The 20,263-nt window shown below is 45.7% G+C and overlaps 1 protein-coding gene across 3 annotated transcripts in view; it reads left to right on the top strand.

The window, feature by feature from the left end:
- Positions 1-19,428, top strand: part of LOC141145556 (microtubule-actin cross-linking factor 1, isoforms 6/7-like) — a 166,680-nt gene extending 147,252 nt beyond the window's left edge. For all 3 annotated transcript variants that reach the window (XM_073632345.1, XM_073632344.1, XM_073632342.1), the window contains exons 38-40: positions 8,457-8,635; positions 9,395-9,515; positions 16,283-19,428. In XM_073632345.1, coding sequence (XP_073488446.1) covers positions 8,457-8,635; positions 9,395-9,515; positions 16,283-16,308 — 326 coding nt within the window. In that variant the 3' untranslated portion in view covers positions 16,309-19,428. The remainder of the gene's footprint in view (positions 1-8,456; positions 8,636-9,394; positions 9,516-16,282) is intronic.
- The last annotated feature ends 835 nt before the right edge of the window (positions 19,429-20,263 follow it).

Below are 20,263 nucleotides of genomic sequence, written 5' to 3'. Positions count from 1 at the left end.
GCCAGGGTCTCCCCAGACTGAGTCATGAGGGACTTTATCTTCACAGCGTCCCACATCAGTATTAGAGGCCAAAAATATGACACATGATTTTCCCTTACAATTAATTGGTGGTGAAAGAATACAAGACCACTACATTTTAGGGGCCCATTCACATCTTTGTCATGGTGTCAATCCATTGGTTTCTTATTAGCCACTAATGTATATCTAAAAACCCACATTTTTTTGGGTGGCATTGAGCAGGGGTCTTCAAACTGTGGCCAGCCCTTCAGGCACCATTTATCCCGCTGATACCAGCGATGGGGCACTATTCCTCCCACTGACACCAATAATGGAGCACCATTCATCCCACTGAAACTAATGATGGGGCACTATTCCTCCCACTGATACCAACAATGGGGAACTATTCCTCCCCCTAAAGACAATTATGGGGTTTTCTATTCCCGCCGGTCAGTCTGGCCGCCTAAAGCCATAGATGGGGCACTGTTTCTCCCACTAATTCCCACAATGGGGCACTATTCCTTCCATTGATAACAATGATGGGTCACTATTCCACTGACATCAATGGTGGAACACTATTCATCCCACGGTCACCAACAATGGGCACTATTCCTCCCACTAAGGCCAATTATGGGGCATTTTCTATTCTCACTGGTCACAGTCTGGTCCCCTAAAGCCATAGATGGGGCACTGTTTCTCCCACAATGGGGCACTATTCCTTCCGCTGACACCAACAATGTGTCACCATTCCTACTACTGATAGCAATGGGACAGTATTCCTCCCACTGAAAATAACAATGGGGCAGTATTCCTCCCTCTGGTACCAACAATGAGGCACTATTTCTCCCACTGACACCAATGATGGGACACTATTCCTCTCACTGATAGCAACCATGGGGCACTATTCCTCCCACTGACACCAATGATGGGGCACGATTCCTCTCACTGACACCAATGACCGGGCACTATTCTTCCCACTGACACCAATGATGGGTCACTATTCCTCCCACTGACACCAATGATAGAGCACTATTCCTCCCACTAACACCAATCATGGGGTACTATTCCTTCCATTGACAACAACGATGGGTCACTGTTCCACTGACACCAATGGTGGAACACTATTCATCCCACGAACACCAACAATGGGCATTATTCCACCCACTAAGGCCAATTATGGGGCATTTTCTATTCCCACTGGTCACAGTCTGGTCCCCTAAAGCCATAGATGGGGCACTGTTTCTCCCACAATGGGGCACTATTCCTTCCGCTGACACCAACAATGTGTCACCATTCCTACTACTGATAGCAATGGGCACTATTCCTCCCATTGAAAATAATGATGGGGCAGTATTCCTCCCACTGAAAATAATGATGGGGCAGTATTGATCTTTTATTAAAAAGAATCAAGCAACCAATTTTATACAAAAGTAAAAAACAAAACCATAGTACAAAACTTCAACAGAAATCCAAGGAATACACATCCATGTTCAGTATACAATATATACATAATCCACTACCAAAATTATTTACATAAAGCAGCAGAGAGGGCCTAAGAGGCACAACCCATCACCTATGTACGCAGCCATTTATCAAAAATTAATCCCAAAAAAAAATAATAATCTAGGGTGATAAGAGACAGACAGCCACACCCGGGAAAGAGACTCCTGGCAGTCAGGGAGGCTTGAAGCCCCTCCACGCCTTCAACCAAGCTCCCTGACTCCGCTTGTCTCTCTCAAGTACCCGAATCTTCTCCACCTCATGCAGAATGTCATACACCACCACCTGAACAGGAAGGATTTTATGCCGAATGCTGACCTGACACCGTGCGTTCCAAGTGAAATAACGGACTACTAGGCTAACTAGAAAAAGTGTATCTAAACAAAAACCACCACCAGTATTGAATGCTCCGTACACCCACTCAGCATAACCCAGCCTGGAGAGGAAAGGGACACCGAGGGCCCGCCCCACCTGTTTGTACACCTCTATGTTAAAGGGGCAATGAAGCAGAAAATGGTCCATAGTCTCCTCCTCACCTACACACTCCTCCCGAGGACAGCTACGATCCACCCCACTGCGGAATTTCAAATTGCCCCTAACATAGAGCCTCCCATGGAAGCACAACCAGGCCAGATCCCTGAATTTAGGGGGTACTCTGTCCAAATTAATAAGTCTTAACCCTGCCCTCAAAACTGGGCCTGGGCAATCCCTTAAGGCCAATGGGTCATGAAAGACTTCGCTCAAGACTCGGCTCATAAGGACTTTCCTCGGAACCGATCTGAGATCTTCAGCCGACAATCGCCACTGCCGTAGTAACTTCAGGCACGGAGCGACATAGGCTGGTAGCTGACCACGATGACCCCTGAGATTCTTCACTTGGCCACCTTCTTCCCAAAGTCGTAGAAAAGGCCTAAACCAAGATCTAAATATGCCTGCCCATCCAGGAGGTTCCACTGCAAGCATATTACCAATATTAAACTTGAGAAAAAGCAGTGAAAAGAAAAGAACTGGGTTGACCATACCTAAGCCACCCTCCCTCCTGGATAGATAGGTGACATTCCTCTTGATGGGGTTCAGTCTGTTCCCCCACAACATCTGGAAGAACACACTACTGACCCTAGCATAGAGAGACACTGGCAAGATGCAGACAAAGCTGACATACAAGAAGATCGGAATCAGGTAAGTCTTAATCAGATCAACCCTTTCCCTCATAGATAACTTCCATCTCTTCCAGCTGACCACCTTAGTATTGGCAATTTCCAGTCTGCCTTCCCAGTTTTTGAGGCCATAATCGCCAGGTCCAAATTCAATGCCTAGAATCTTAATTCTTTCCTGGGGCACTGGAAAGGTGTCCGGGAGATCAAAACCCTCACCTTCCTTTCCCATCCAGAAAACTTCAGTCTTTTCCTGATTGATCTTGGAGCCTGATGCTTCAGAATACCGTGATGTCAGAGAGACCACCTCCTCTGCTTCATCCGCCCCAGTGACAATCACGGACACATCGTCCGCATAGGCAACAACCCTCAAAGGCGGCTCACCTGGGAGCCCCACTGGCACCCCACACAACATGCCGCTCTCTAGCCTCCTGATGAAGGGGTCGATTGCAAACACATAGAGCAGGGGACTCAGGGGACAACCCTGGCGCACCCCGGAGCCAACCTCAAAGGACTGCCCAACCCAACCATTAACAAGAGGAAAGCTTTCTGACCCCTTATACAAGACTTTTAACCAATTGACAAAACCACCCGGCAGACCGTACTTACTAAGGAGCAACCACAGGTACTCATGGTTAACACGATCAAAAGCTTTTGCCTGATCCAATGTCAACAAATACTTTCCCCAGCCTGCAGCCCTGCATCGCTCCAAGGCCTCCCGGACAGCTAAAACTGCTGTGAAGGTGCACCTACCCTGGACCGAACAGTGCTGATGGCGAGAAAGCAAAGACTCTGCTACTGACGATAGGCGCCAGAAAATGATCTTTGCCAGTATCTTTCTATCGACATTAAGAAGGCTGATGGGGCGCCAATTCTCAATCATCGAAGGATCTTTACCCTTTGAAAGAAGAATCACAGCTGAGTGCCTCATGGAAGGGGGAAGTACCCCCTCTGCAAGGCAACTGTTAAAAACCTCTACCAAATGTGGGGCCAGAATAGGCTTAAAAGCTTTGTAAAACTCAGCCGTCAAGCCATCCGGTCCAGGTGACTTTTTGATGGCAAGCTGTTCAATTGCCCTCATCACCTCTTCAACTGTGATCTCCTCTGTCAAATTCATCAATGGGACATCTTCATCATTTAGACCTGGAGTAGAGTCCAAAAAGCTTTCCATCTTGTCACGGTCAAGCTCTTTCCTCCCAAGAAGGTCAGCATAAAAGGACCTCACGACCTCCAGAATCCCTGACCTGGACTTTGTCAAGGAACCTGTACTGTCCTTAAGGCCAACGACCGTTTTAACAGCTACACCTTGTTTGCAGTTCTGGTAAGGGTCAGGCGAGTGGTACTTCCCATAGTCCCTCTCCAGAACCAAAGAGGCATGCCGGTCATATTGACACTTCCTGAGAAGGAGTTTCACTTCAGAGATTGCCCCAGGATCTCCTCCTCTCGAGACAAGAATATCCAGCTTCCTCCGTAAACGTTGGTAGGTCATGTATTTATTAAACTGCTTTCTATTGGCTAGGCCCCTGAAGAATCCAGCAATCCTCTTTTTGGTCAGCTCCCACCACTCAGCCTTGCTGCTACAAAAGTCCAGGATGGTCACCTGTGCCTGAAAGAATTCCTCAAAGGATTGTCTAACATGTTCTTCCTTGAGTAGAGTCGAATTCAATCTCCAGATGCCCTTACCCCTCTGAGGGGCGTCTGAAGCATTCAGGACCACAGATAGCATACAGTGATCAGAGAACTCTACTGCCTGCACCACTGGGGGTGAGAAAGCAGAGGTCTCCTTCAAAAAAAACCTATCTATTCTACTCTGACTATTACCTCGATGAAAGGTGAACCCAGTGTCATCCGGGAGGTGCTTAATGTGCACATCCACAAGACCAGCATCCCTAACCATACTATTTAAAAAAACGCTATCATATCCCAGCCTGTCCTTGAAGTCCTTCCTGTCCTTGGGCCTAGTTACTGTATTAAAGTCACCTCCAAAGACCACTTGCCGGGATGTAAAAAGAAATGGCTTGATCCTTGTAAAAAGGCATTTCCTGTCCCACTTTGTGTGCGGCCCATAAACATTAATTAAGCGCAGGTCCTGCCCTCCCACAAGGACGTCTAAGACCATACATCTCCCAATCTCCACCTCAATAACCCGCTGGACAGTTACCATGCCGGTTTTAAACAACACCGCCACACCGCCGTAAGGCTCGGCCGCAAGAGACCAGTAAGATGGACCATACCTCCACTCTCTCTTGGCCATATGAATATCTGCCAAGGAGGTGAGCCTAGTCTCTTGCAAAAATAAAATTTCAGCATCTAATTGGCTGAACAAAAAGAAGGCCATAGAACGAGCTCTTACTGACTTAATGCTGGCGACATTTATTGTCACCACTTTTAACGGAGGAGGAACCACCATTTGGGTTATTGGGTGGATTGCTTCTTAGCTCCCCTCTGCTGCTCATCACCAGATGCCTCTCTCTTTCTTGAGGCCGCCTCAAACTCCATTTCGGAATCAGAACTTCGCTCCGAAGAAGCTCCAGATGAAGAGATATCCAAATTAGAGGACCTATAAAGGTTGGAGACAGGCACTGGAGCCTGTTCCGCCCTCACCACCTGCTTCTTCCGCTTCCCAACCTTCCTTCTCTCCTCCAGGTACTGCAGGTCAGCTTCAGAGATGCCCTCATCTGTTACTTTTTTCTGTGAAGTCTTTCCACCAAACTTCTTTACAGAGGAAGAAGCAACCTTTTTAGTACATGTTACCACTCCTGGTGGGGGGGGTGCTCCCTTTGAGTCAGACTTAGGAGGGGTAGACTCCTGGGGGGGAACTGACTCGGGGGGCACAGACTTGGAAGGTTCTGACACATGAGGAGAGGGTACAGTAGGCTGGGGGGAGACAGATACAGATACAGAAGGAATACTTACAGACACAGGAGGGGTGGCCACAGGAACTGGGGAGGGATCCTGAGCAGGACCAGGGGAGTCAGTCACCGCAGAGGAGGATGGTACACCAGGGGCCTCACCCTCCATCCTGTCCAGCCTTGACATGTCATCAATTACCTCCTTCTCCATATTGTGCCAGGCTTCAGGACATCTGCTGTAGGGGTGGCCAAGGCGCAGGCACAGGTTGCACCTGATCATCTCGGTGCAGTCCTTGGCCATATGACCCTGACCCCGACACACTGAACATATCAAGGCTGAACAGGAGGAACTCAAATGCCCCTTTTCTCCACAGCGGTGACACAGCTTCGGCTGACCAGGGTAGAAAATAGTCATCCTATCCCTCCCTATAAAAGCTGAGGAGGGCAGGTGACGGACAACATTCCCATCCCTGGCCAACCTGACTGTAACCGACCAACCCCCAGTCCAGATGTTACGCTCATCAAGTATTTTATTGGGCTTAGTCAATACCTCACCATAATTCTTTAACCAGACCTCTAAATCTCGAGCAGGAACACTCTCATTAGTGAGAATAATTGTGATTTTTTTCACCGTAGACCTTTGTGAAACTGCAACTGGGGTCAGACCTTCCCATTCGGGTCTTGACCTGCACCGAGCCTCATATCTCTCCCAGAACAGGTCAAGACCCTCTGGCCTGGTGAAACTAATGGTATAATCCCGTGTCCCAGCAACATGTATTAGGGCATACAGATCGTTTGCCCCAAAACCCATCTCCAAAATCATGTCCACCACCGCACGCCGTGCTGGAGGGATTGCACCACCTTCCCATTTAAGAATCACTACATTTCATCTCGGACCCCCAGCAGAAGCCAGAGACCCAAGACCAGATCCTGGGGTGCTCAAGGTGGTAGGTCGCAGGGGGAAAACCCTCTTGGGGGCGGAGCTACCAGGAGCAGAGTGTACCACCTGAGCAAATGTAGGCTTATCAGGGCCAAGGCCCCACACTGATGTAACATTAGTCTGTACATTACAATTATTATTATCTACTGGAATGGAGTTGGTAGGACTGTCCATCACATTTGTGCTGAGAAGATTTTTATCAGTCACACAAACATTCACATTCCCATCAGGAATAGTCACAGTTTCTGATGTAATACCAGCTGTCTCCTGAAGCTGTGCTGTAGAGTCCTCAGCAGCTGTGGGGCAAACAACTTTAGACTCAGCTAAAGGGGGGTTAATTGGTTCTGTTGAATCTTGTAGTTCCTCTGCAGGAATGTCATTTTTTAAATGCATTTTTTGCTGCACTGCAGCATCAGCAGGCACAGCATTGCTACACATGGGATTAGCAGCCTGATTGTCACTGGGCACATTGTCTGTATCAGTCACAGTGTTCACAAAAACAGTTTTATGTACCACATGAGGCTTGACAGGCTTTACCTTGTCAGGCACATTATCTGTAATGTCCTCCTCATGAAATACCAACTGATCCCCCCGCATAGGAGACTCCATTGCTTGGATTACCCTGAGCATGCCTCCTGAGTCCTGGGAAGGCATGGGGCTGCTTACCTCTCCCTGAGGGGGCAGGGGGTCTGAACTGGGGGTCTCCTCCTCCATCTTTGTCATCCTGGCAAACCTTCGGTCATTGCAAAATTTTTCTTTGAAGGGCCCATCTCTGCCTTCCATCATGGCCACAATGGTCTCCTGGTGTTCAACTCGGACCTTGGCCAGTTGGATCTCCGGATCCATGGATCCACGTCTCTGGCTATGTAAGCCCTCACGCTGCCTTCTCAAGCGCTTCACCTCCGCTCTGAGCTTGTACAGCTTGTCTCTTTCTCTATTCAGGACCTTAATCCTGGCCACCACTCGCTCCCGGATGGCCTCCGAACCTTCATCCTCACCAGGGGCAGAGAGATCACCAGCCATGGCTTGTGCAGGAGCAGGCATGTTACCTGATGGCCCAGGAGATGGCTGGGAGCTTCCAGCAGGAGAGGCCCTGCTGGCCTCCATGGCTTCCCCAGAAAGGAGCCAGGAGAGCTGGGAGAGATTTACTCACCACTCCCCTCTCACACGGATCACCTGGAGGAGCTCCAGACACAGCTTCCTCCTGACACACCTGTGCTCCAATGATGGGTGGGACACTATTCCTCCCACTGACACCAATGATGGGGCACTATTCCTCCCACTGATACCAATGATGGGGCAGTATTCCTCCCACTGATACCAACAATGAGGCACTATTTCTCCCACTGACACCAATGATGGGGCACTATTCACACACACTAACTCCCACAATGGGTCACTATTCCTTCCGCTGACACCAACAATGTGTCACCATTCCTACTACTGATACCAACGATGGAGCTCTATTCCTCCCACTAATGCCAACAATATTTCACCATTCCTCCTACTGATAGCAACAATGGCGCACTATTCCTCCCACTGAAAATAACAACGGCGCACTATTTCTCCCACTAATGCCAACAATGAGGCAGTATTCCTCCTACTGATACCAACGATGGGGCACTATTCCTCCCACTGACGCCAACGATGAGGCACTATTCCACCCACTGATCCAAACAATGAGGTACTATTCCTCCCACTAAAATGAATTATGAGGCATTTTCTACTCCCACTGGTCACAGTCTAGCCCCCCTAAGGCCTGAAGGCCAGTAAAGTGGCCTTTGATTAGAAAGTTTGGAGACTTCTGGCATAAGGAACAGTTGATCCTGCTAGCAGGATTCATTTTTCTTCGCCCCTTTGGGGATGTTCCCCTTCACTTCCTGTCCTGTGGACACAACAGGACGTCAGTTCAGTTTTCTTGCTGCTGTTGGATCTTGTGCTCTGAATATTCATGTGTGATATGATGTCACGCCATGTCATATGAGGTCATATCTCAATGTTTCTGTCTTACAGTGAAAGGTCGGACCAACCTTAAAATTAACGAGAAATATCTCTCCACTGAATTCTCCCCATCCGCTGGGAAGTGTTCAGGGAGCCAGTCAGCATCGAAGGGGTTGTCCCCCAGCAGGTCGAATTCCAGCCTGAGTCTGTACACCAGCGCCTCAGCCCCCAACAGTCCACAGACCAGGAAGGTGAGAATCACGCTAGATTGGTGGAGGACATGAGCGAGGAGTGATGAGAGGAACAAATAGGATGGTTTTCTTAACTAATATTCAATGTTATATTTAGAAAAAGATGTTGGGGATTATTTTGATAAAGGGAATTTGTCAAATTTTGCCATTGTTGGGACAGAAAGGGATACCTCCCATCCTCTCAAAGGTCCAAGATTTTTTCTATTTTGCCTTCCTTGAAAATGATGACTATTTGCATCACTGGCGATAAATCAATCGCTGTTACTTAAAATCCATTCACCAGGAAGATCTGAGTGGGGAGAACAGTGGCTTAGTGGTTAGCACTTCTTCCTTTCAGCATTGGGCTCCTTACGTTGAATCCTGGATACTGTCTGCATGGAGTTTGCATATTCTCCCTGTGCCTGTGTGGGTTTCCTCTGGGTACTCTGGTTTGCTCCCACACTCCAAAGACATGCTGGTTGGCTAATTGTCTCCTGTCTAAATTGACCCTGTGTGTATGCATGTAAGTTAGGGACCTTAGATTGTAAGCTCCTTGAGGACAGGCACTGATGTGAACTTACAGTATGTAAAAGCACTGGAAATTGCCTGTGCTATATAAATGCCTATAATGAATAAATATGATTAGCCTGCAGTGAATGTTTGGTGCTTTACAAATACGGGCATAAGTGTGGTGCTTGGGTTAGGGTCATTGTATTTTGGTTATTATTCGTTGAGCCTTTCTGTCCATTCATCTTACATCCTTGTACAAATCACCCCTAGGCTGTCCTTCGGAGGACTCGATCTGGCGACCGATGTCAAAGGTCTAGGTCATCTCTGACCACAGATGTGGCGGATTTAAAGTTCTTAGCAGCTGAAGGCAGCACCAATTCCACCTCAACAGGTCAGTAATGAATAGCCTGGTGTTAGAGATAAGATGACTGCATTCCTTGTTCAAAAATAAAAAAAACAAGCATTATGGGCTTTTTTTTTTCTACAAATAGCATGGACAGGTCACATTATTGCCAGCCAGGTAGAAGCCTAGGTTAAATATCTCTCTTTTGAATTTATACCTGTCATCCCATGGTCTATTTTCCTCATCTTCCCGGTATACTAGTCATTCCATGGACATTATCCCTTGCCTTGCCTGTATACTGGTCATTTCATGGTCTATATCCATCACCTTCCCTCTATACTGGTTGTCACGGACCTGCTTCCCACACTCCGCTTGAGTGCTTCCGTCAGTACACCGCTTCCTCCAGTCTGAACATCGATATCAGATATTATAGCCGATCGTACAAGACTAGCCAACAATAGCTTGTATGAACATGGAACATTTATTTGACAAACTCACGCAGCATAAATAACCCATAGGAGGACATCTCCCCTCCTGATCATATTACCCTAACAATACAAACTGTAACCAGAAACATAATTACAACAACCGATATATACTATAAACATTGCGTTAATTAGCCAGACTCAGAGGTCTCTTTCCGGGTCAGACTTGCCAACTTCAAGCTCACTAAAACAATACACATTATTACAAGTATAAACACATACCACAAGGGTTTGCTAGCAGACAAGAAGTGTTCCAACTAGCACAATTAACCATACAGTGATCTCCCCCCCCCCTCCTCAGCCTCGTAGGCAACAGACAATAGCAGGAGACCTCAGTAGCAGACTGTCCAGCTCCTACATTGAAGACCATGGAACAGGGATCAATGTGACCAGCTCTTTCAATGACATGTATAGTTCAGAATCAAACAAACCAGGAATAGTCTTCATGTATTGCTTGAGGAATATTGTTGATAAATATTACTGTCCCATCTGAAGTAATCTAAACCACATTCTCAATGTCCATTAAGTAGTTGTCCATCCTTTTCTCGGTCACCTTGTGTCCCTAATAGACACAGGATGACTTACACATAAGAGGGGCATGGGGAGAAGAAGCAAGGGTTTCCCAACCTCTCCAAGGGAAGCTGGGTTCCATGGGCCCCCACCCAAAGTGACTCCCGTCACACTGGTCATTCCATGGTCTATACCCCTCACCTTTCTTGTATACCAGTTATCCCAAAGTACATAATTTTAACCCTCTCTGTATACTGCTCATAATTTGTTTTTTGGCTGGAGGTGGTCTTTTTAGTTTTAACTTTATCCCAATAAGATTTGGTATTTAGACAACTCCAGGACAACTCTTCTTAGACACTAAGAAGGCTTTTGATTCGGTGGAATGGCCTTACTTGTTCTGTCTTTTGGAATCCTATGGGTTTGGCCCTGTTTTTATCTCCTGGGTGAGGCTACTGTACACTGAACCGCTAGTGAGATTATGGGTTAATTGTATTATCTCTGAGCCCTTTCCTATTTTTTGTGGGACTAGACAGGGGTGTCCATTGTCGCCCCTCCTCTTTGCCCTGGCTATAGAGCCCCTCGTGGCTAGGTTGCGCTCTAGTACTACCTTTTCTGGTCTTCGAGTGGGGCAGTTGGAGGAACGCATCTCATTGTATGCGGATGACATGCTATTGCATCTGCAGGATCCAGGTCCCTCACTCTCGGCCACCTTCGAGCTGATCCAGGAGTTTGAAGACTATTCAGGTTTCCGTATTAACTGGGCTAAGTCATCCCTATTTCCTATCGATGAAAATGTGATGGTTCCCACAGATTGCCCCATTCCATTGTCTGGATCTTTTAAATATTTGGGGATTCTAGTGCAGCTCCATATTTCTAGGTTTTTGGAGCTAAATTTGGCACCGATTATAGGGGCTTTTCGGGAGAAGGTGCAAAAATGGCAGACTCTACCACTTATGGTGATGGGTGGAATAAATCTATTTAAAATGATGTCTTTGTGTCAAAACAGGTCTTCCGGAGCACAGATTCCATTGTGGTGGGATTTATCCATGGCTGTACTGAAATTGCCCATTACTATGGGGGATTAGCCCTCCCGGACTTGCGCTTCTCCTTTTTTGCCTCTCAACTGTCCTTCCTACATTAGCGTTTTTTTTCCCCAGATTCCTAATGTGACTAGATTGCTGGAAACTGCGGTGGCCACTTCACAGGAGACTCTCCTAAATATGATGTATAGGAAGGGTGTTCCGGGTAGAAGGATGGGTTCTGTACTGCCACTTCCTGGCCAGATATTTCATCTATGTGCTCAGTGGGCAGGGGATGCACCCTTAAGTCTATCACCTAATAGTACCCTATGGTATAATAGATCATTGACAGAGTTCTTTACCCACTTAAGGACCGGAAGGATTTGCCCCCTTAATGACCAGTCCATTTTTTGCGATACGGCACTGCGTCGCTTTAACTGACAATTGCGCGGTCATGCAACACTGCACCCAAACAAAATTTATGTCCTTTTTTTCCGACAAATAGAGCTTTCTTTTGGTGGTATTTGATCACCTCTGCGTTTTTTATTTTTTGCGCTATAAACAAAAAAACCCGACAGTTTTGAAAAAAAAACTATATTTTTACTTTTTGCTATAATAAATATCCAAAAAATAAATAAAAAATGTCTTCCTCAGTTTAGGCCGATATATATTCTTGAAAAAGAGCACAAGGAGAACTTGTGTTCTTTGAACTTGGTTTCAGTTCTCCGCTGAAGGCAGCCCTGTCTGTGGATCTTCTACCATCATCCCCCCCCCTTTTTTATCCTTTTGGTTCAATATGGACTTTCATTGATCATGGACTTTCCCCTCCCCCCTCTGATCCCTCTCCCCATACACATTGTTGCTAATATTATATTCTTCATATATAGTGTTGCTTCCATGGTGGTTTTATCTTTATTTTCCAGATTTTTACGCCTCTACTTGTATTACCGATATTCTTCTACATATTTTTGGTAAAAAAATTGCAATAAGCGTATATTGATTGGTTTGCACAAAAGTTATAGCATCTACAAAATAGGGGATAGATTTATGGCATTTTTATTATTCATTTTTTTTTTTTACTAGTAATGGCAGTGATCAGCAATTTTTAGTGGGACTGCGACCTTGCGGCGGACAGATCGGACACTTTTGACACTTTTTTGGAACCAGTGACATTTATACAGCGATCAGAGCTAAAAATAGCCACTGATTACTGTATAAATGTCATTGGCAGGGAAGGGATTAACATTAGGGGGTGATCAAGGGGTTAAATGTGTGTCCTAGGGAGTCTAACTGTGGGGGGATAGGACTGCCTGGAGGAGGAGACCGATCGCTGTTCATAATCAGTATGAACAGCAGATCTGTCTCCTCTCTCCTGACAGAGCGGAGATCTGTCTGTTTACATTGACAGATCTCCATTCTGTCTCTCTCAGGAGCGATCTCAGGTGCCCAGTGGATATCCCGGCTGCGGTGCACGCGAATCGGCTCTGTCGTCGCGCCCCCTAGAGCTCTTAAAGCGGCCAACGTACAGCTACGGCGATTCGTCCAGGGGAGCCAATCTGTCACAGTATAACTGCGGCGGATGGTCCTTGACTGGTTAAAATAGAGGATGGATATGTATGGGCTAAATTTGGGGTAAAGTATCTACATCATTTCGACCAGGAAGGCAAGATGTTTACCTTTGCTCAACTACATGAACAGTTTGGGATACCCAGGACTTGGCATTTTGGATACGCTCAGCTGGATCATGCGGCAGTAGCGCAGTTTGGTTCTGGGGAGATTCAGGTTCAAATTACCTCTATGGAGATGGCCCTTTTGGACCCTGATCCGGTCAAACAAATTTCAACATGTTATATGGCAGTGGTGCCTGGGGATCCTGGGTTGGTAGCCAGGGCTAGGTCTCGATGGTTGGCTTTTGTACCGGAGTTGTCTGAGGAGTTATGGCAGGAGGTTCTGGATACTTACCTCATCTCTGTCATTTCTTCAATGGATAGGATGATTCAGCTTAGGTACCTCCATCAGATGTACTACACCGGTTAGATTATTTTGTATGCATAAAAGAGACTGCAGTTTGTGACAAATGTCTGGGGGCAGAAGGGACTTTTATTCACATGGTGTGGGAATGTACAAAGATACGACCCATATGGTCTATGGTGACTGACTTTATAGCTGCGAAATTTGACCTCCCTAATAAATGTTCCCCCTTGAGATGCCTCCTGGGAATTTTTGACCAAGAAGAGTTGGATGTGTATACCAAATTATTCCTTAGGTTCTCTATTTTGAAGTTCGAAAACTCATTGCTAGGAGGTGGATTTATGGGCAACAACTGACGTTAGGGATGTGGTTGAAAGTTGTGAAATGCGGTGGGCGGCACAGTGGTGTAGTGGGTAGCACTCTCGCCTAGCAGTAAGAAGGGTCGCTGGTTCGAATCCCAACCACGACACTACCTGCCTGGAGTTTGCATGTTCTCCCTGTGCCTGCGTGGGTTTCCTCCGGGTACTCCGGTTTCCTCCCACACTCCAAAGACATGCTGGTAGGTTAATTGGATCCTGTCTAAATTGTCCCTAGTATGTATGAATGTGAGGTAGGGACCTTAGATTGTAAGCTCCTTGAGGGTAGGGACTGATGTGAATGTACAATGTATATGTAAAGCGCTGCGTAAATTGATGGCGCTATATAAGTACCTAAAATAAATAAATAAAATGCGGACATTCTTCTCTACCGTATGATGTATAATGCCAGGGGAGCGCGCAATAAATTTAGGAAGATCTGGTTTAGGTGGGTTGACTCAAAAGATACCTTGGAGGATAATGTGGATTAGTGAAAGGTTAAGTTGTAAGGAGATGCTGTTTTTTTTTTTTGTTTTGTTTTGTTTTGTTTTTTTTGATAGGCCTGACCTAAGGGTCAGGGTATAGGTACAAGACGCTGATATAAATGATGGGGTTTCAGAGTGCTATACTCTATATACCGTTGCCCAGGGTTTCATATATAAAGTTTGGATAGGTGCAATGAAAAATCTGGACTGCTGCACTCCGGATTGGAATAATAAAGGTAAAATCTTCTTTATTGAAAAAATGACGATATAAAATGCGTACATTGCTCTGTTGAAGTGATACAGCATAACCACTGACGCGTTTCACGCTCCCATAGAGCGCTTACTCATAGCTGGTTTGTACAACAATGAAAGTCACTTATATACACATTATACGTCTCACACATGACCCCATACTGATTGTATAACTCTAAACAGCTGATCGTTAGATTGTATGGCCTCTTAACATGGAGTTAATTGGGTGTGTGTTTTATGGTGGAGTGTTTATTGAAGACGTGAATGTGCAGACAATACAAAAATATCCATAAATAAAAAGTTTATATTGCTTTTAAAAGTCTTTTGAAGAAGGAAAGTTAGGAAGATATAAAGTTTCCTTTCTTTCCACGGGACTGAGATAGGTGCTAAAACTAGCGCTTAGACGTATAAACATGTAAACCATTATATAAATGAATGCAGGTATATGTGAGCCGTATGGCCCAGCAGCCACAGCATAGTGTAAAAGGTATCATATGTCTACTCAGTTTACAAATGTTATGAAAATATTATATAAATGAGGATATTGTAAAGGTTCTTATGAAAAGACACTGTGAAAAACCACTGTGTTCTGTAAACGACAAGGTCTTACATGTGAGGATCTGTGACAGTGTTTGCATGACTTTCAGATTAAATTTAGAATAAATTTAGGAAGATCTGGTTTAGGTGGGTTGACTCAAAAGATACCTTGGAGGATAATGTGGATTAGTGAAAGGTTAAAGGGGTTGTAAAGGTAAAAATTTTTTCACCTTAATGCATTCTATGCATTAAGGTGAAAAAACTTCTGACAGAACCGCCGCCCCCAGCCCCCCCGTTTTACTTACCTGACGCCTCGAAAGTCAGCTTCGCGTTCCCGACATCTGTTCCTCCGCTCAGCCTGGTCGCTGATTGGCTGCAGTGGATGGATTGAAAGCAGCGCAGCCATTGGCTCGCGCTGCTGTCAATCACATCCGATGACGCGGCGCGCCGGGGGGCGGGGCCGAGTGATACAGCGAGCGGCTATAGCCGCCGGCTGTATCACGGGAGCGCGCCCGCAAGCACTCACCACCGTGCGAGGGAGCTCGCATTAAGGTGGTGAATGCTTGCGGGGAGGAGCTGAAACAGCCGCCGAGGGACCCCAGAAGACGAGGTTCGGGGCCACTCTGTGCAGAACGAGCTGCACAGTGAAGGTAAGTATAACATGTTTGTTATTTTAAAAAAAAAAAAAAAACACCTTTACAAACGCTTTAAGTTGTAAGGAGATGCTGTTTTTTTTTTTTGTTTTGTTTTGTTTTGTTTTTTTTGATAGGCCTGACCTAAGGGTCAGGGTATAGGTACAAGACGCTGATATAAATGATGGGGTTTCAGAGTGCTATACTCTATATACGGTTGCCCAGGGTTTCATATATAAAGTTCGGATACCTGAGGGGAAGGGAGGTGGGAGCTCTGGACTTGCGGGGGGCTCAGGACCCTTGTGGGTGGGGAAGGGCATTCAGCTAATTTCCTCCTGTGGGTATCATTGGGGTACAACTGTTTGGTTATTTTATTTAAAAAGAAAAAGATTTGGTATTTAGTAAATTTATAGAACTGGTAAAGGGTCTAAATCATTTTTCAGCTGGTCATAATGATCATCAAAATATTACAGGGGTCCTGGAGAGGCTCATCCTTTCTTGTTTACTGGCAATATTCTACATCCCAGTCTCTGTTATTCTGATCTCTGCTTCTTGTCTTCTATTCCAGATAAAACGGACACCCCTCCGACATGACCTCCTGTGACCTCTGTCCCCTTGGAATCGTACTCCAGATCTGCCGAATAGGAATCTGTGGGCTGGCCCATAGCATGGCAGATAATGCACCTGACGTCTGCTTGTCGAGAGGCCGCTGACAATAGAGGCGGTCATGACATTCTGAGACTTGGGGGCTCCAGAGAGTCAGACTTGTTGTGTCTCTCCATGGAGGACAATGAGAGTGGAGGTCACCACCGAGTGACATACTGAATGAATGCGTTGTGTGTGACTATGAGGTGACATCACTCAGCTCCATGAGTCTCCATGCTAGGAGATGCCATCTCCCCGTCCTGTCAATTTAGCACAGGAGCTCAGAGTGGAAATATAATATCTTTCTCTGCCATTATTAAGTGTAAAGGAAGACTTTCGCATTTGGTTTTTACTGCTGCCTTCAGGAGGATTGGACATTGGCAAATAAAAACTGTAGGCCAGCCCAGGACAACCCTTCCTACTACCAGCATGCTTTAGTTTTTTGCTAGTGTCTTAAGAGGGTGGAGGACTTATTTTTTGCTATCACTTTTTTCTCTTTACCCTTTAGAAACCACCATTTAAACTCATTAGTGACATTTCTTTCTCTACTTTCACCCATAAGGTGGTATGACTTGTAGCTATCACTTCTGAGAGGCGAGTGTCTGAACTGGTGTCTTTATCCTTCAGGGAACCCTTTCTGGCCTTGCATAGAAACAAGGTGGTGTTGAGGCCCAGAACTTTCTTCTTACCCAAGGTAGTTTCTGCCTTTCGCCTCAACAGGGACATTGTTCTTCCATTGTATGTCCCTATCTTTCTGCCACTAATTCTTCTTCTTTGTAATCCCAGGCAGTCCATCATCCAAGATTATGGTTCCAAGGATCGGGTTCCATACTTATCTGTTAAGGCACACTCTACTAGATCTTTGAGCAGTTCTTGGACTTTTCAGCATCAGGCAATTATTTCCAAGATTTGTTAGGCTGCCACTTGGTTTTCCATTCACACATTCCTTAAGTTCCACCTGGTAGGCGTTACGGCCTCATCTGATTCCAGCTGCAGGTGTAGGGTCCTTTAGGTGGCTTTTTGAGCTGCAGGTAGTTCCCAGGTCTCTGCTATTTTCTTGGGCCTTTTTGTATTTGTTTGCTGTGTTACCTGCCCCTTTTTGGGAGTGTTTTTGGATGTCCTGGAGGTGAAAGATCTCCTATGTCACTCAATGTTCTCAGTACTGCTTTGCTGCAAAACTGATGCCAAGAGTTGGATGGGTTATCCCGGGCTGACCTTCATTTTATTCTGCCGGTGTCCAATCCTCCTTAAGGAGAGTATAACCTGAAGGTGAAAGACTTCCTGTCTCCCAATGATTTTAGGGTAAGTACAAATCCCATCATTCCAGATATCATTCAGCATGAAACAAAAATACGCACACCGGTATTGCACCACGGACGGGCAATCTGCACTATTGTTAATGTAACCATGTACTTTATTTATGAATCCATAAAAGTAAAGAGTACTAGTTTGACATATTAACAGATGCCGCTTACTGCAACTTTTCATTACGTTGCCTCTAAGCACTTACTAGAAACAAACCACCAATGGCCAGTTATTAGTAAATCTTCTGCTGTCTTTCCTGTCCAGAGCTATTGCGCACAGTGAAACAGTAACTTCTGTTCAGAAAACTGACAGCATGAATATTTCCAAACTAGATTTTTTACTCAAAATTTTGCAGTTTCATTTAGCAGCATGATCCTTACACACAGACCCCATCGTGAGTAGACAGAGACCCCATTCTCCGTAGACAGAGACCCCATTCTCCATAGACAGAGACCCCATCCCCAGTAGACAGAGATCCCATTCCCAGTAGACAGAGATCCCATCCTGAGTAGACAGAGACCCTATCCTGAGTAGACAGAGACCCTATCCTGAGTAGACAGAGACCCCATCCTGAGTAGACAGAGACCCCATCCTGAGTAGACAGAGACCCCATCCCCAGTAAACAGAGACCCCATCCCCAGTAGACAGAGACCCCATCCTCAGTAGACAGAGACCCTATTCTCAGCAGACAGAGACCCCATCCTCAGTAAACAGAGACCCCATCTGTAGTAAAAAGAGACCCCATCTTCAGTACACAGAGACTCCACCTTTAGGACACACAGACCTCATACTCAGTATGTCAATTTTTTCAGTATAGAGAGACCTCATCCTTTGAACATGAAGACTTCATCTTCAGCAGAGATCCCATCCTTAAAATACAGTGACCCTCTCAGTACACAGAGACCCCTTTCTCAATACACAAAGACCCCATTCTCAGTACGCAGAGGCAGCACCCTCAGTATCCTTGGTAGGCAGAGACCCCATCCTTAGAACATCCTTCATCTTCAGTTGAGAACCCATGTTTAGGACACAGTGATCCTACCAGTACACAGAGGCCCCATTCTTGGTACACAAGGACCCCATTCTTAATATCCAGAGATACTATCCTCAGTGTGCAAAGACCCCAAAATTAGTACATAAAGACTCCATTCCCAGCACACAGGGACCTAATCTTTAGGAGGCGTGATGGATCTCTACGGAGAGACCACTGCTTTCCCACAAAGAAAAGGCTCCTTCGCTCCAGCATGCTGGCAGGGAATAGGTTTTTCTAAACAGGTGGTTGTTGCTTTCCTAAAAAAAAAAAAAAAAAAAAAAAACCTATAAGACTTTGCACAGCTTTGTTCTGATGCCCCTGGAAAGTGTTTACCTTATTTAAGCTGAATGGTCAGCTGGCTTTTAATATATAAACTCTTGTAGCAGCTTTAATGTAATGACAGCTGCTGGAATTTCATGCATTAGAGAAGCAGGTCAGTGAGTATCCATAAGGGAGGCTAGTAGGGGGAGAGTGATCAGGGGAGGCCAGTTGGAAGAAGGTAAAGAGGGGAAACCTGTGGAAGAGGATGAGGGAGGCCAATTGGGGGATATAAAGTATGAAGAAGGTGAAAGAAGACCAGAAATAAAGAATAGGCAGGGGAGGTCAGTATGGGGATCTGATCTGTACAGGGAGGCCCCTCAAAGAGGAAATACATGGAGGCCAGTAGGAGAAGAGAGGCTGGAGAAGAAGAGGATGGATGTTGGTACGGGGAGGGCAAAAAGGAGAACACATTAGGAAAGGTCAGGAAGGTGAATTGGGGAAGCATGAGCAACAGAAGCCAGCAAAAGAAGAAGAGACCAGTGGCTGAAGCCTAGGATAGACTGCAGAGAATTTAAAACCCCAAGACTGTGGTCAAGTGTAGGGTCCAATATGCTGGAATCAAAAGTTTATGGAAGTATGATGGGGTAAGGCCCTTAGCTTAATGGAATAGGTATGTTTTAGACAGGTATATGGAAGACAATATAAATGGCAGTTTAGCAGGAAGTGATGTAATTTCCTGTTCGGTCACACCATTGCACCAGTTTTAGCAATACTATAATGTTTTATAAGAGTTCGGTGATCCGTTTACCGGTTTCTCTCAAAAATGGTGTGTACTGAGGATGGGAGTGATGTGAGATGGGATTCAGCAAGTGATAAGATAGAGGATGTTCAGGGTTTATATGGAGTCTGGAAGTGAAAAGAGTGGAGCTCCTGGCAACCATATTGACCTCACACTGACCATAAGCTCTCCAGCCTAGGACTTCTAATCAACCATATGCTCATAGAATGACCATTTAAGGAATTATGCTTCCAGTCCTGACACCCAGCCAATATGATGAAGATGAATGATCCTGAAATGGCTCCCTATATATTGAAATCTCATGGCAAACACATGAAGCCATGGGCTCTTTTATGCTAGAGTACTCAATAGTGGTAAATGGAGGATTGTGAACAATCACCTCCTACCATTCTATTTAAAGGCATTTTTATCCACTGATCTGCCTTTTTTTAAGTAATACAAAGAAAAACAAAAATAACTGAAATACATCTTTTCCCAAATGCACACAGACTACAACCCCCATAGAT

This window comes from Aquarana catesbeiana, linkage group LG05 (genome assembly GCF_042186555.1).
Source record: "Aquarana catesbeiana isolate 2022-GZ linkage group LG05, ASM4218655v1, whole genome shotgun sequence".
NCBI classification, from domain to species: Eukaryota; Metazoa; Chordata; class Amphibia; order Anura; family Ranidae; genus Aquarana; species Aquarana catesbeiana.
Note: the sequence above shows the minus strand (reverse complement) of the source record. Positions and strands in the feature narration are given on the sequence as shown.